This window comes from Sapajus apella, unplaced genomic scaffold (genome assembly GCF_009761245.1).
Source record: "Sapajus apella isolate SASKATOON/1434 unplaced genomic scaffold, GSC_monkey_1.0 scaffold38, whole genome shotgun sequence".
NCBI lineage: Eukaryota > Metazoa > Chordata > Mammalia > Primates > Cebidae > Sapajus > Sapajus apella.
In genome coordinates this window covers 14,453,219-14,466,659 of record NW_022436978.1, presented here as the reverse complement: position 1 = coordinate 14,466,659, position 13,441 = coordinate 14,453,219, and the positions used below count along the sequence as shown (strand labels likewise).

The 13,441-nt window shown below is 43.5% G+C and overlaps 1 protein-coding gene across 16 annotated transcripts in view; it reads left to right on the top strand.

The window, feature by feature from the left end:
* Positions 1-12,053, top strand: part of ST6GAL1 (ST6 beta-galactoside alpha-2,6-sialyltransferase 1) — a 160,609-nt gene extending 148,556 nt beyond the window's left edge. For all 16 annotated transcript variants that reach the window (XM_032298305.1, XM_032298314.1, XM_032298302.1 and 13 more), the window contains one exon: positions 8,844-12,053. In XM_032298305.1, the coding sequence (XP_032154196.1) occupies positions 8,844-9,085 (242 nt within the window). In that variant the 3' untranslated portion in view covers positions 9,086-12,053. The remainder of the gene's footprint in view (positions 1-8,843) is intronic.
* Positions 12,054-13,441: the final 1,388 nt, after the last annotated feature.

Sequence of the window (13,441 nt, the reverse complement as noted above, 5' to 3'; positions counted from 1 at the left end):
AAACTCAGTCATCAAGATGAATAATATTTTAATACAGTATCTTCAAAAATCACAATTAATGTGAAAATTATGATGAATGAAATATCAACTATTTAAATCAAGATAGGATCAGTAGGATCAGGATTCAAGATGGCCAATTAGGAGTGCTCAGGATTGCAGCTCCCCGCAAAAACGCAGAGGGTGAGTGGACGTCGCATTTCCAGACGGATTTCTATTGCCCACAGACTAGGAGATTCCCAGGCAGAGGAGCCCCACAGGTCGCCAGCACAGCTGTTTTGGCCAGCACAGCGGGTCTCTGCACAAAATACACAGGTCCGGGCACTGTTTTAGCTGGCAATTGGAGCTTCTGGGAGACAGAGTTGCCCATTCAACTGATAAAAAGCGGACTGAAACAGGGAGCCAGGCCAGGAGATTCTCGGGCGAAAAAGCACCACAAGTCCCCAGTGTGGCTGTTTCAGCTGGCGCAGTGGGTCTACGCACAAAAAATCACACAAATCCAGGTGCTGTTTCAACTGGTGACTAGGATGCCTGGGAGAGTTGCCTGTTCAACCGAAAAAAGTAAGGGCTGTGAGGCAGGGAGCCAGATGTTCAGGCTCAGCTGGTCCCACCCCCACAAAAACAGCAATCTGAAATGCTCTGGATTGAGAGTTTCACAACAAGCACAGCTGAACCTGGGATGGTCCAGCTCTGTGAGGGAGGGGCATCCACCATTACCGAGGCAGCCCGCCATTGCCAAGGCAGTCCACCATTACAGAGGTGGGCTGCCATTGCTGAGGCCGTTCTAACTATACCCCTATAAGCAGGACTGCAGAGAAGTTCCCACAGCAGCTGGGCGGAGCCTACAGCAGCTCAGCAAAGCCTCTGGAGGCATACTGTGACTAGGCTGCCTCCTGACTGGGCAAGGCAGCCCTGAAAAACAGTAGCAGCACTACAGAAACTTATAAATAAAGCCCCAACTCCCCGAGACAGAGCACCTGGGGAAAAAAATGGCGTTTATGAGTTCTGCTGCAGCAGACTAAAACGTACCTGCCGAGCAGCTCTGAATGGAACAATGGAACTCACAGCTCAGGACTTGAGCTCCTAAAGAACAGACTGTCTCATCAAACAGCTCCATGACCCCCATATATCCAAAGAGTCACCTCATAAAGGAGAGGTCAGGCTGACATCTGGCGGGCATCCTTCTGGGACAAAGATAGCAGAAGAAGAAACTGGCAGCAACCCTTACTGTTCTGCAGCTGCTGCTGGTGATCCCCAGGCAAGCAGGGCCTGGAGTGGACCTCAGCAGTCCTACAGCAGAGGGGCCTGTTAGAAGGAAAACTAAGAAACAGAGAGAAATAACTTCATCAATAACAAACTGGACGTCCACTTAGAGACCCCATCTGAAAGTCAACAACTACAAAGACGATAGGTAGATAAATCTACAAAGATGGGAAGAAGCCAGTGCAAAAATGAAGACAATGCCCAAAACCAGAACGCCTCGCCTCCTCCAAGGGATCACAACTCCTCACCAGCAAGGGAACAAGACTGGATGGAGAATGAGTGTGATGAATTGACAGAAACATGCTTCAGAAGTTGGGTAATAAGAAACTTCTCTGGGCTAAAAGAACATATTCCAACCCAATGCAAAGAAACTAAGAAAGGTGGGTAATAAGAAACTTCTCTGAGCTAAAAGAACATATTCTAACCCAATGCAAAGAAACTAAGAATCTTGAAAAAAGATTTGATGAGATGCTAATGAGAATAAACAGCTTAGAGAGGAATATAAGTGAATTGATGGAGCTGAAAAATACAACATGGGAACTTTGGGAAGCATACACCAGTTTCAACAGCCGACTTGACCAAGCAGAAGAAAGGATATCAGAGGTCGAAGATCAACTCAATGAAATAAAACGAGAAGGCAAGATTAGAGAAAAAAGGGTAAAAAGAAATGAACAAAGTCTCCAAGAAATATGACACTATGTGAAAAGACCTAATCTACATTTGATAGGTGTACCTGAATGTGACGGAGAGAATGAATCCAAGCTGGAAAATACTCTTCAGGATATTATCCAGGAAAACTTCCTGAACCTAGCAAGGCAGGCCAATGTTCAAATCCAGGAAATACAGAGAATACCACAAAGATATTCCTCAAGAAGAGCAACCCCAAGGCACATAATCATCAGATTCACCAGGGTTGAAATGAAGCAGAAAATGCTAAGGGCAGCCAGAGAGAAAGGTCGGGTTACCCATGAAGGGAAGCCCATCGGACTCACAGCAGATCTCTCAGCAGAAACCCTACAAGCCAGAAGAGAGTGGGGGCCAATATTCAACATCCTTAAAGAAAAGAACTTTTAACCCAGAATTTCATATCCAGCCAAACTAAGCTTCATAAGTGAAGGAGAAATAAAATCCTTTATGACCAAGCAATTACTCAGATTTCATCATCACCAGGCCTGCCGTACAAGAGCTCCTGAAAGAAGCACTAAACATAGAAAGGAACAACTAGTACCAGCCACTCCAAAAACATACCAAATGGTAAAGTGCATCGACACAATGAAGAAACTGCATCAACTAACAGGCAAAACAGCCAGCTAGCATCAAAATGGCAGGATCAAATATACACATAACAATATTAACCCTAAATATAAATGGGCTAAATGCCCCAATCAAAAGACACAGACTGGTAAGTTGGACAAAGAGTCAAAACCCATGAGTGTGCTGTATCCAGGAAACCCATCTCACATGCAAGGATACACAAAGGCTCAAAATAAAGGGATGGAGGAAGATTTACCAAGCAAATGGAGAGCAAAAAAAAAAAAAAAAAAAAGCAGGACTTGCAATTCTAGTCTCTAATAAAATAGACTTTAAACCAACAAAAATCAAAAGAGACAAAAAAGGACATTACATAATGGTAAAAGGATCAATGCAACAGGAAGAGCTAACTATCCTAAATATATACACACCCAATACAGGAGCACCCAGATACATAAAGCAAGTTCTTAATGACTTAGAGACTTAGACTCCCACACAACAATAGTGAGAGACTTTAACACCCCACTGTCAATATTAGACAGATCAATGAGACAAAAAATTAACAAGGATATACAGGACTTGAACTCAGACCGGGACCAAGGAAACCTAATAGACATTTACAGAACTCTCCACCCCAAATCCACAGAATATACATTCTTCTCAGCACCACATCACATCTACTATAAAATTGATCACATAATTGGAAGTAAATCACTCCTCAGCAAATGCAAAAGAACCGAAATCATAACAAACAGTCTCTCAGACCACAGTGCAATCAAGGTAGAACTCAGAATTCAGAAACTAACTCAGAATCACACAGCTTCATGGAAACCAAACAACCGGCTCTTGAATGTTGACTGGATAAACAATGAAATGAAGGCAGAAATAAAGATGTTTTTTGAAACCAATGAGAATGAAGACACAACATACCAGAATCTCTGGGACACATTTAAAGCAGTGTCTAGAGGAAAATATATAGCAATAAATGCCCAAATGAGAAGCAAGGAAAGATCTAAAATCAACAACCTATCATCAAAACTGAAAGAGCTAGAGGAGCAAAATAAAAAAAAAACTAGAAACCTAGCACAAGAAAAGAAACAACTAAGATCAGAGCAGAACTGAAGGAGATAGAGACACAAAAAACCCTTCGAAAAATCAGTAAATCCAGGAGCTGGTTTTTCGAAAAGATCAACAGAATAGACCACTAGCCAGATTAATAAAAAAGAAAAGAGAGAATAATCAAATAGATGCAATAAAAAACGATAAAGGGGATATCACCACAGATTCCACAGAAATCATCAGAGATTATTACAAACAACTCTATGCACATAAACAATCCAAACCATCATCAGAGATTATTACAAACAACTCTATGCACATAAACTAGTAAACCTGGAAGAAATGGATAAATTCCTGGACACTTACATCCTCCCAAGCCTAAACCAGGAAGAAGTCGAAACCCTGAATAGACCAATAACAAGGGCTGAAGTTGAGGCAGCAATTAATAGCCTACCACCCAAAAAAAGCCCAAGTCCAGATGGGTTCACAGCCTAATTCTACCAGACTTATAAAGAGGAGCTGGTACCATTCCTTCTGAAACTATTCCAAACAATCCAAAAAGAGGGAATCCTTCCCAAAACATTTTATGAGACCAACATCATCCTGATACCAAAACCCGGCAGAGACTTAGAAAGAAAAGAAAACTTCAGGCCAATATCCATGATGAACATAGATGCAAAAATCTTCAATAAAATACTGACAAGCCGATTGCAACAGCACATCAAAAAGCTTATCCACCATGATCAAGTAGGCTTCATCCTGGGGATGCAAGACTGGTTCAACATATGCAAGTCTATAAACATAATTCACCGCATAAACAGAACCAAAGACAAAAACCACATGATTATCTCAATAGATGTAGAGAAGGCCTTTGATAAAATTCAACAGCCCTTTATGCTAAAAACCCTCAATAAACTAGGTATTGACAGAATGTATCTCAAAATAATAAAAGTTATTTACAACAAACCAACGGCCAATAACATACTGAATGGGCAAAAACTGGAAGCATTCCCTTTGAAATCTGGCACTAGACAAGGATGCCTTTCTCATCACTCCTATTCAATATAGTATTGGAAGTTCTAACCAGAGCAATCAGGCAAGAAAAAGAAATAAAGCATATTCAATGAGGAAAGGTGGAAGCCAAATTGTCTCTATTTGCAGATGACATGATTGTATATTTAGAAGATCTCATTGTCTCAGCCCCAAATCTCCTGAAACTGATAAGCAACTTTACTAAAGTCTCAGGATACAAAATCAATGTGCAAAAATCACAAGCATTCTTATACACCAATAACAGATGTAAAGAGAGCCAAATCAAGAACAAACTGCCATTCACAATTGCTACAAAGAGAATCAAATACCTAGGAATACAACTAACAAGGAACATAAAGGACTTCTTCAAGGAGAACTACAAACCACTGCTCAATTAACTCAGAGAGGACACAAACAGATGGAGAAACATTCCATGCTCATGGTTCAAAGAATCAATATCGTGAAAATGGCCATACTGCCCAAAGTAATTTACAGATTCAACGCTATCCCCATCAAGCTGCCAATGACCTTCTTTACAGAACTGGAAAAAACCACTGGAATGAAAAGAGAGCCCATATAGCCAAGTCAATTCTAAGCAGAAAGAACAAAGCGGGAGGCATCACACTACCAGACTTCAAACTATACTACAAGGCTACAGTAATCAAAACAGCATGGTACTGATACCAAAACAAAGATATAGACCAATGGAACAGAATAGAGGCCTTGGAGGCAACACCACACATCTAGTACCATCTGATCTTTGACAAGCCTGACAAAAACAAGCAATGGGAAAAGGATTCCCTGTTTAATAAATGGTGTTGGGAAAACTGGCTAGCCATGTGCAGAAAGCAGAAACTGGACCCCTTCCTGACACCTTACACTAAAATTAACTCCAGATGGATTAAAGACTTAAACATAAGACCTAACAGCATAAAAACCCTAGAAGAAAATCTAGGCAATACCATTCAGGACATAGGTGTAGGCAAGGACTTCATGACCAAAACACCAAAAGCATTGACAACAAAAGCCAAAATAGACAAATGGGACCTAATCAAACTCCACAGCTTCTGCACAGCAAGAGAAACGTCATTAGAGTGAATTGGCAACCAACAGAATGGGAAAAAATTTTTGCAATCTACCCATCTTACAAAAGGCTAATATCTAGAATCTACAAAGAACTAAAACAGATTTATAAGAAAAAAACAAACAAGCCCATTCAAAAGTGGGCGAAGGATATGAACAGACACTTTACAAAAGAAGACATATATGAGGCCAACAAACATATGAAAAAATGCTTAGCATCAGTGGTAATTAGAGAAATGCAAATCAAAACAACATTAAGACACCATCTCACACCAGTTAGAATGGGGATCATTAAAAAAGCTGGAGACAACAGATGCTGGAGAGGATGTGGAGAAATAGGAACACTTTTACACTGTTGTTGGGGGTGTAAATTAGTTCAACCATTGTGGAAGACAGTGTGGCAATTCCTCAAGGACCTGGAAACAGAAATTCCATTTGACCCAGCAATCCCTTTACTGGGTATATATATAAAGGATTATAAGTCATTCTACTATAAGGACACATGCACACGAATGTTCATTGCAGCACTGTTTACAATAGCAAAGACTTGGAACCAACCAAAATGCCCATTGGTGATAGACTGGACAAGGAAAATGTGGCACATATAAACCATGGAATACTATGCAGCCAATGAGTTCATGTCCTTTGTAGGGAGATGGAGGAACCTGGAAACTATCATTCTCAGCAAACTGACACAAGAACAGAAAATCAAACACCGCATGTTCTCACTCATTGGTGGGTGTTGAATAATGAGAACACATGGACACAGGGAGGGGAGCATGACACATTGGGGTCTGTCGAGGGGAAATAGGGGAGGGACAGTGGGGTGGGGAGTTGGGGAGAGAGAGCATGGGGAGAAATGCCAGATACAGGTGATGAGGAGGAAGGCAGCAAATCACACTGCCATGTGTGTACCTATGCAACAATTTTGCATGTTCTTCACATGTACCCCAAAACCTAAAATGCAATTAAAACAAAACAAAAAAACAAAAACAAACAAAAAAGGATCAGTAACAGTGCTGTGCAGTTTATTGGAACAATGCTGGCCAGTGGTCCTCTTCTTGGATTTTCTCCACACCTCATGGTCTGTCTGCTCTTCCCCTCCTTTCTCCTTGAGTTGAGCAGGACCACTAATCAATTTTTAATGGGGCTCTAGGATCTCCTAAGCAGAAGCTCACCACCCCGCCCCCTCCCTCAACATGCAGTGGGACCCTTTTCCACCGAATGGCTGTTTTGAATAAAACTCTTTGAGTTTCTCAATGAACTTAACTGGTAGCTACTGTCTCCAGCAGCCTGTAGGGGTTCCTTTGGGGCAGCCTTACTGTCAGGGGTTGGATTGTGGGAACAGTTTCAATGACACAATCAGAATGTAAGAGCATAAGAGGTTTTTATTACTTACAGATCCTCAAGCTAGGCAGGGCGATCAGAGAGGGGCAGACAGCAGTTCTCTGTCCAGAGGCTCATGGTAGCAAAAGCAATGTAGGCATGAAGGGGAGGGCTTCCCCTGTTTAAGGGTCACCTAGGGTGGGGTGTCCTAATTTCACCAGGTTATTTTTCTGCTGGGTACTTTAAATAGCAGGTTGGCTCAAAGCTGGATTTAAAACGGGGGGCTCCATGGAGGGACTTCTGTCTACATTAGTTAGCCTTCGCTGGACCTAGGCATCAAGCAACTACGGTTTCTCCACTACTTCAGTCAATGGCCCCAGCCACTCACCACTGTGTCACTTGTCTGCCTACCTCCCCTACTAGACTGCAGACTCCTTTGGGGTGGGAAGTATTGTGTCTTCTCTTTGAGTCTGACATGGGATAGCCCTTTGGTAAATGTTCCCTAAGTGAATAAATATGTGTTCAATATGAGAGGCACTCTTTTATAGAGAGATTGGGGTTCTTAACCATATCACATCTTCTTCATACCTTTTTCTTTCACTTTTGGTTGGGTGCATTTGGGGCTCTTTCTGGAGCCCTGTTGAGCAGGAGTCATTGGCATTTTGGGAGACACAGCTTCCCATTGCCCTGTGCTGTTACCTTTGCCACCAGTCCTCCCCTTTGCCCATCTTCATGGCCACTGCCTCTTCCACATCCCACACCAGTGCTTCTGGGAGGTTTACTTGTCTTCTCCTGTGGGAAGTGCTCCTTCTCATAATCCCCAGGAGCACTTCTGTGCCTTCATCAGTTAGTTGCAGAGCTTTCTTTTCTCTCCCATTCAACCAGGGGGTAGCCAGAGGGCAGAGGCAAGGTTGATCTCATCTCTAATTTTTTTGGAACAAAGTTGCTGCTAGCAGTTTTGCTTTCAGTGAGAACTACCCTATTATAAAGATTCCATATTTACGGTATACAAAAGGGGTTTTAGAACCATGATCTTATTTAATCTTAACAGTGACCTGTGCAGTAGGAGCATTGGGTGGATCATTCCCTTAGAACAGATGAAGAGTCTGAGGCCCAAAGAGGGGATGTGTCCTGCCTAAGATGACTCAGCCAGTTGGGGACAAGCATGGTGACAGCATGAGTCTTCTGCCTCCTGCTAGAGCCTGAATCCCAGAGTTCTGCACAGCCTCCCTGAAGAGCACCAACCTCCTAGGCTCTGATTGCTCTGCCTGAATGAGTAGAGTCCATCAGTACAGACTGTGGAGCGCTCTTGTTCCAGCTGTCCTTCCTCTCAGCTAAGGGAAGAAAAGTCTTCCCTCCCCAACACTGTTTCATGCAAGTGCTCTAAGGAATAGTCTGCTCCCAAATCGTACCATCCAAGAGGCTCTCCAGGATGTCACAGTGCTAGAAAGTGCTAATTATACATGATGGCACTGTCTCCTCAATCAGCTCAGTAACCTTGTCCTCTTTCTTCAAATAAATTATTCCATGGATACATTCATTAGCTGATTGATGGAGTAATTTAATCTACTAGCATTTGGGGAGACTGTGTTATTCACCAGGCCCTGGCCTACGTGCTGGGGATTCAAAGGTACATAACGCTTATACGGCCCTGCATCCTAAGGAACACTGCTGGGCTTGGCTTGTTGAAACTTGGATTGGGAATCACAGCCATAAATAAAAATTCCAGAGGGGAACCTCTCCATATTGGGGGTTGTGAGCTTCTGGACCCTGGGCAGAGCTCTGGGGTGCTGGGGTTGTTGGGCATGACTCACCTCTGCTCCCCTCTCCAGGTATCATCATTACGATGACACTGTGTGACCAGGTGGATATTTATGAGTTCCTTCCATCAAAGCGCAGGACCGACGTGTGCTACTACCACCAGAAGTTCTTCGATAGTGCCTGCACGATGGGTGCCTATCACCCGCTGCTCTATGAGAAGAATTTGGTGAAGCATCTCAACAAGGGCACAGATGAGGACATCTACCTGTTTGGAAAGGCCACACTGCCTGGCTTCCGGACCATTCATTGCTAAGCATAGGCTCCTCACTCTTCTCCATCAGGCACTGAATGGATGGTCTTTGGCCACCCAACCTGGGAAGACCATTTTCCTGAACAATTCCAGTCTGCTTCTTTTACTCTAGGGGACTCTGTCAGCAACAGCACTAGGGCTTCAGGAGCCTGTGGTCAAAAAATCAGGTCCAGCCTTCCCTGTGGCCAGTTTATGAGCCCAGAGCCTCCTCCCACACACATGCACATATCCCTAGCATTCTTTCCAGACAGCATCCTCCCCACCTTCCACCGTGGTAGATGCAAAGTCTACCTCTCCCATCAGGGATGCCAAAGCTGGGCTTTGTTTTTCCCAACAGAAAGATGCCATTCTTACAGACCAATGCTCTATATTGCTTGGAATCTGCATCTAAATATTGATTTCACATTTTAAAGAAATTGTCCCAAATTACCATTGTGCTCAATGCAGGGTGCTCTGGCGGGGGCAGGTAGGTGGTACAGGGGATTGGAAACATGCTCAACTCCTTCAGAACAAAGTTGCTCCCAAGGTCCATGCCCCTGGAACATGTTCCTATCACTCTGGCTGGTTGGGCTCGTCCTTAGACTGGGTGCTTATGAGCAAAGCATCTTGATTAGTCCTCTTTTTCTCTCCATGTGGAGATGGAAGATATGGAAGGATACAGTCTCTGTCCTCAAGTTGCTCCCATTCAGTGAGAGAGACAGATATCTGAACAGGCAGGTAGGATTCAGTGTGCTCAGCACACTGGGGACTTGTAGAATGATGGGCTTGCTCTCTGAGCACCCAGGAGGGCCACACACTTAAACTGTGTTTGTGGATCAGAGAAGACTTTGTAATATCGGGGGCATTCAAATGGGTCTTAGAGGGAGAGAAGAAGCTTGGCAAGCAGATTACATCTGAGTCATTTGACTTGTGTTTTTTTCTTTCCATATTTATTCTCTAAGATCTACCTAAACTTAGAGACTCAAGATATTTTTTTGAGGAAACCTCCTACCCATGTCTGAGGTAGCAAGTGCAGCCTCATGACAGATACCAGGTAATCCAGATCCCCAAAACCTGATTTCTCCAGGCTCAGCTGGGCCTGACCCTAACCTACCAGCTGGGTTTGCACACCATACTTCTTCCATTCTTCCTTTTTAATACCTACCCCCAAATCTCCTCCTAGCCACCACCTGTTTTTTTTTTTTTTTCCTTTTCAAGTCATCTTCCCCTCCCAAATTTCTTTTAAACTTTTTTTTTTTTTTTTTTTTTTTTTTCTTTAAAAGCATCATGACCCCAATTTATTTGAGCTCATGGGCCTTTGCATGTCTCTCAGGGAGTAGTGGTGTGGCTCCCCAGACTTATGTCACCCTCAGAGGTCAGAAACTTGGAGATTGTAACTGATTCTCATCAGGTGTGAGAAGTGTGATATCAGATTGCAATGCCCTGCACTTCTTCTTTGCAAGAAGGCCACATCAGGGGCTCTGGGCAGAGGCTGGCCCACTGAGGTTTGCAAACATGCTCTCCAGATGGTTTTCCTAAACCCCCTCTCCCTGATAGGAAATCATACTGGACCCATGCAGTCCCTGGTGTGGAGCAGTTAAAAGACTTGCACAAGATCACCAAGTCATACTGTAGAGCCAGGATTCCTAGACCCAGGCCTCTGGACTCTCAAGGCTGGCCCCATGTGCTCAAGGGGATCTAATGTTTGGGCTGCACACCAACCGTCTTGGAGCTGGGATCCTCACTTACTACCAAACCCTCAGCTTATATAGCTAGAAAGGCCTTGATTTTCGAATTAATGCCCCCCTACTGACTAGCTATGCCACTCTGGGCAAATGTTCTTTCTTGAACCTCTGTTTTCACATCTGTAAAGTGGGGATGATGATCCTATCTTACAGTGCTGTGGTGAGGGTGACAGGAAAGCACCTGTCCTGGCTCTGCACCTGGCACATAGTAGGTGCTCAGTGCATGCAGGTTTCCTTCCTGCCTTCAGTAGGGACCTGCTCTGTGTTCACACCTGAGCTGCATGCACCCTGTTGTGACTGAGGCTAGCGGGGAAGAGGTCCTGTCCTCAGGGAATTAACTGTCATATTGGGAGATAACAACAACCCTCCTTGGAACATCCAAGAAACCATGCAAAGCAGTGGACAGCACAGAACATGCCCCTCCTCTTCGCTGCCTACAGCTCCAGTCTGATTCTGCTTGGGAATGGGCAGAGCACATGGGCTGCTTCACTGCTGTATAGGACAAGTCCTTTACCCCTCTCTGGGCCCATGAACTCCTGGCTTGGTTTATGTTCTGATTTGACGCTCTGATTTTAAGCTTCGAATCATGACCACTGAGTGCCGAGGAGGTACCATTCTGACAGCTGGACATCCATGTTGGTGTGGAGACTGAAACGACACTGGGTAGAATCTAGTTTTTAATTATTAATATGAAGGATCTAATTAATTTAAATATAATTCTGAAGTCTACAGAACTTTTAGTTCTGTGCTGTCTATATGTGGACGCTTTGGTAAAATGCAAATTGTGAGATGGATGTTATTGATGGTCTGGTGAGATGTTTCATATTTTTGACAGTTAATTTAAAAATTATGACAGAATGCTGCCTCTGTCTATGGGATTCTGTCTTCTTTGATAGCCATTTATTCATCTGCATCATGGGGCTCTCTATAATCCTTCCACCAATCAAATAAGCTATTGCTATTGATTTAGAGTTGAGACATCAGTCTCAGAAACTTCTGAAACATCCCTAAGCTAATTCTGAATTACCCAAGGATTATGTCACATTTTAAAATAAACGTGTGTGTGTGTTTTTTAAGCTGCTTCTCTCTTCTTGCTTGCTAAGGGAACAACTGCTGATTGCCAAATTTTGTCTCCAAAGAGGATACAACTGAGATCCTGAACCCCCCAATCCTTAGCCACTAGTCCTCTAGCCTCAGACTTACACTTCAGTACTCCAGGAAAAGAAATGTGTACTTTATTGAAAGAATCGCCTCTTTGAAATATTTTACTGATTTACTGATTTTGGTGGGTTTTTTTTTTGTTTTTTTTGTTTTGTTTTTTTTTTTTTGCTTAGATTCACATAACTAACCTGTTGCATCAAAGGAGGGATGGAGTCGGGCAGAAAGCAAATATAAGGAAGATTCGTCCCTTGGAGCATGCGTTAAGGGAGAGAGGACGATTCCTTTCTCCTGTGAACTGCCCACCCCCTTGTTACAGGTTGACTTGTGTCCCCCCAAGATTCAGATGCCGGAAGTCCTAACCTCCAGTACCCCAAAATATGACCTTATTTGTAATTAGTTAAGATGAGGTCATATTGGACTAGGTTGGGCCCCTACTCCAGTATGGCTGGTGTCCTTTAGAAATGTGGAAATTTGGAAACAGATATAGATACAGGGAGAATGCCATGAAGGCTGAGATCACAGATAGCACTCACCTGCAACTTCCACTCCTACCCCACTAGTAGGGTTCTCCCCACTGACAAAGCCTGACTCTCAGTGTCTTAGATACTGTTCTTAGAGAGGGCTTCAGGCCCTGGTGGTGTGCTGAACCTGTACCAGTGCCTGGCCTCTAGAGCCATGAGCAAGATGAGGAGAAAGGACACACAGGATTTGGAGACTGCCACCTCCTTCCTAGTCCCAGATCCTCCTCTGGGTGCTTGGTTTCCACTTCCCTTGTGACTCCCTGTGCAGCCCTCAGGGATATGTTGTAATGTGATGGAGAGTGCACTGTGACTCTAATGGCACCTTCCCCTCTCACTTGGGGCAGGAACACTGGCTCAGGAAACTCATACTGTGGGATGGGATAATGTAATCAGCTCAGGAGAGAGGCAAAGTCCTTCTCAGTACTCCTGAAATCCCACTGCCCAAATCATTGGTGTCTCTATCCAGATGTTCTCAGGATGAATTAGAAAACAAGTTTATAATGGGAAGAAGAATTCTCTTTGGTCCAGTGAACACACATTAAACAGCCACCATGTGCCTGACACTGGGAATAGGATGAAAACCCGCAGCACCTGCCTTTCAAAGAAATGGAGGGCTACAAGAATGGGCCTGCCCTGCCTGTGGATAGGTATTGTCATGCTAATGTGAGATTAGTGATGTTATTTTCTGGAAAACTAAGCCTGGATAACACTGCTATTGTTAGGCACACATTCATAACTGCTTAGAAGAAAAATAGTGTGCCAATGCCAAATACAAAGACGTGACAATACAAGGTAAGGCAAAATAATGATATTATAGAGGAAACATTCATTTTAACATGGAGATTTGGGGAGTCTTGAGGATGGGCAAGATTATTTTTTCTTTAAAATGCACTTTCTATGAAAGTAATACACATTCAGTGTCAAAAGAACACAAAATTTTAAAAAGAGAAAAA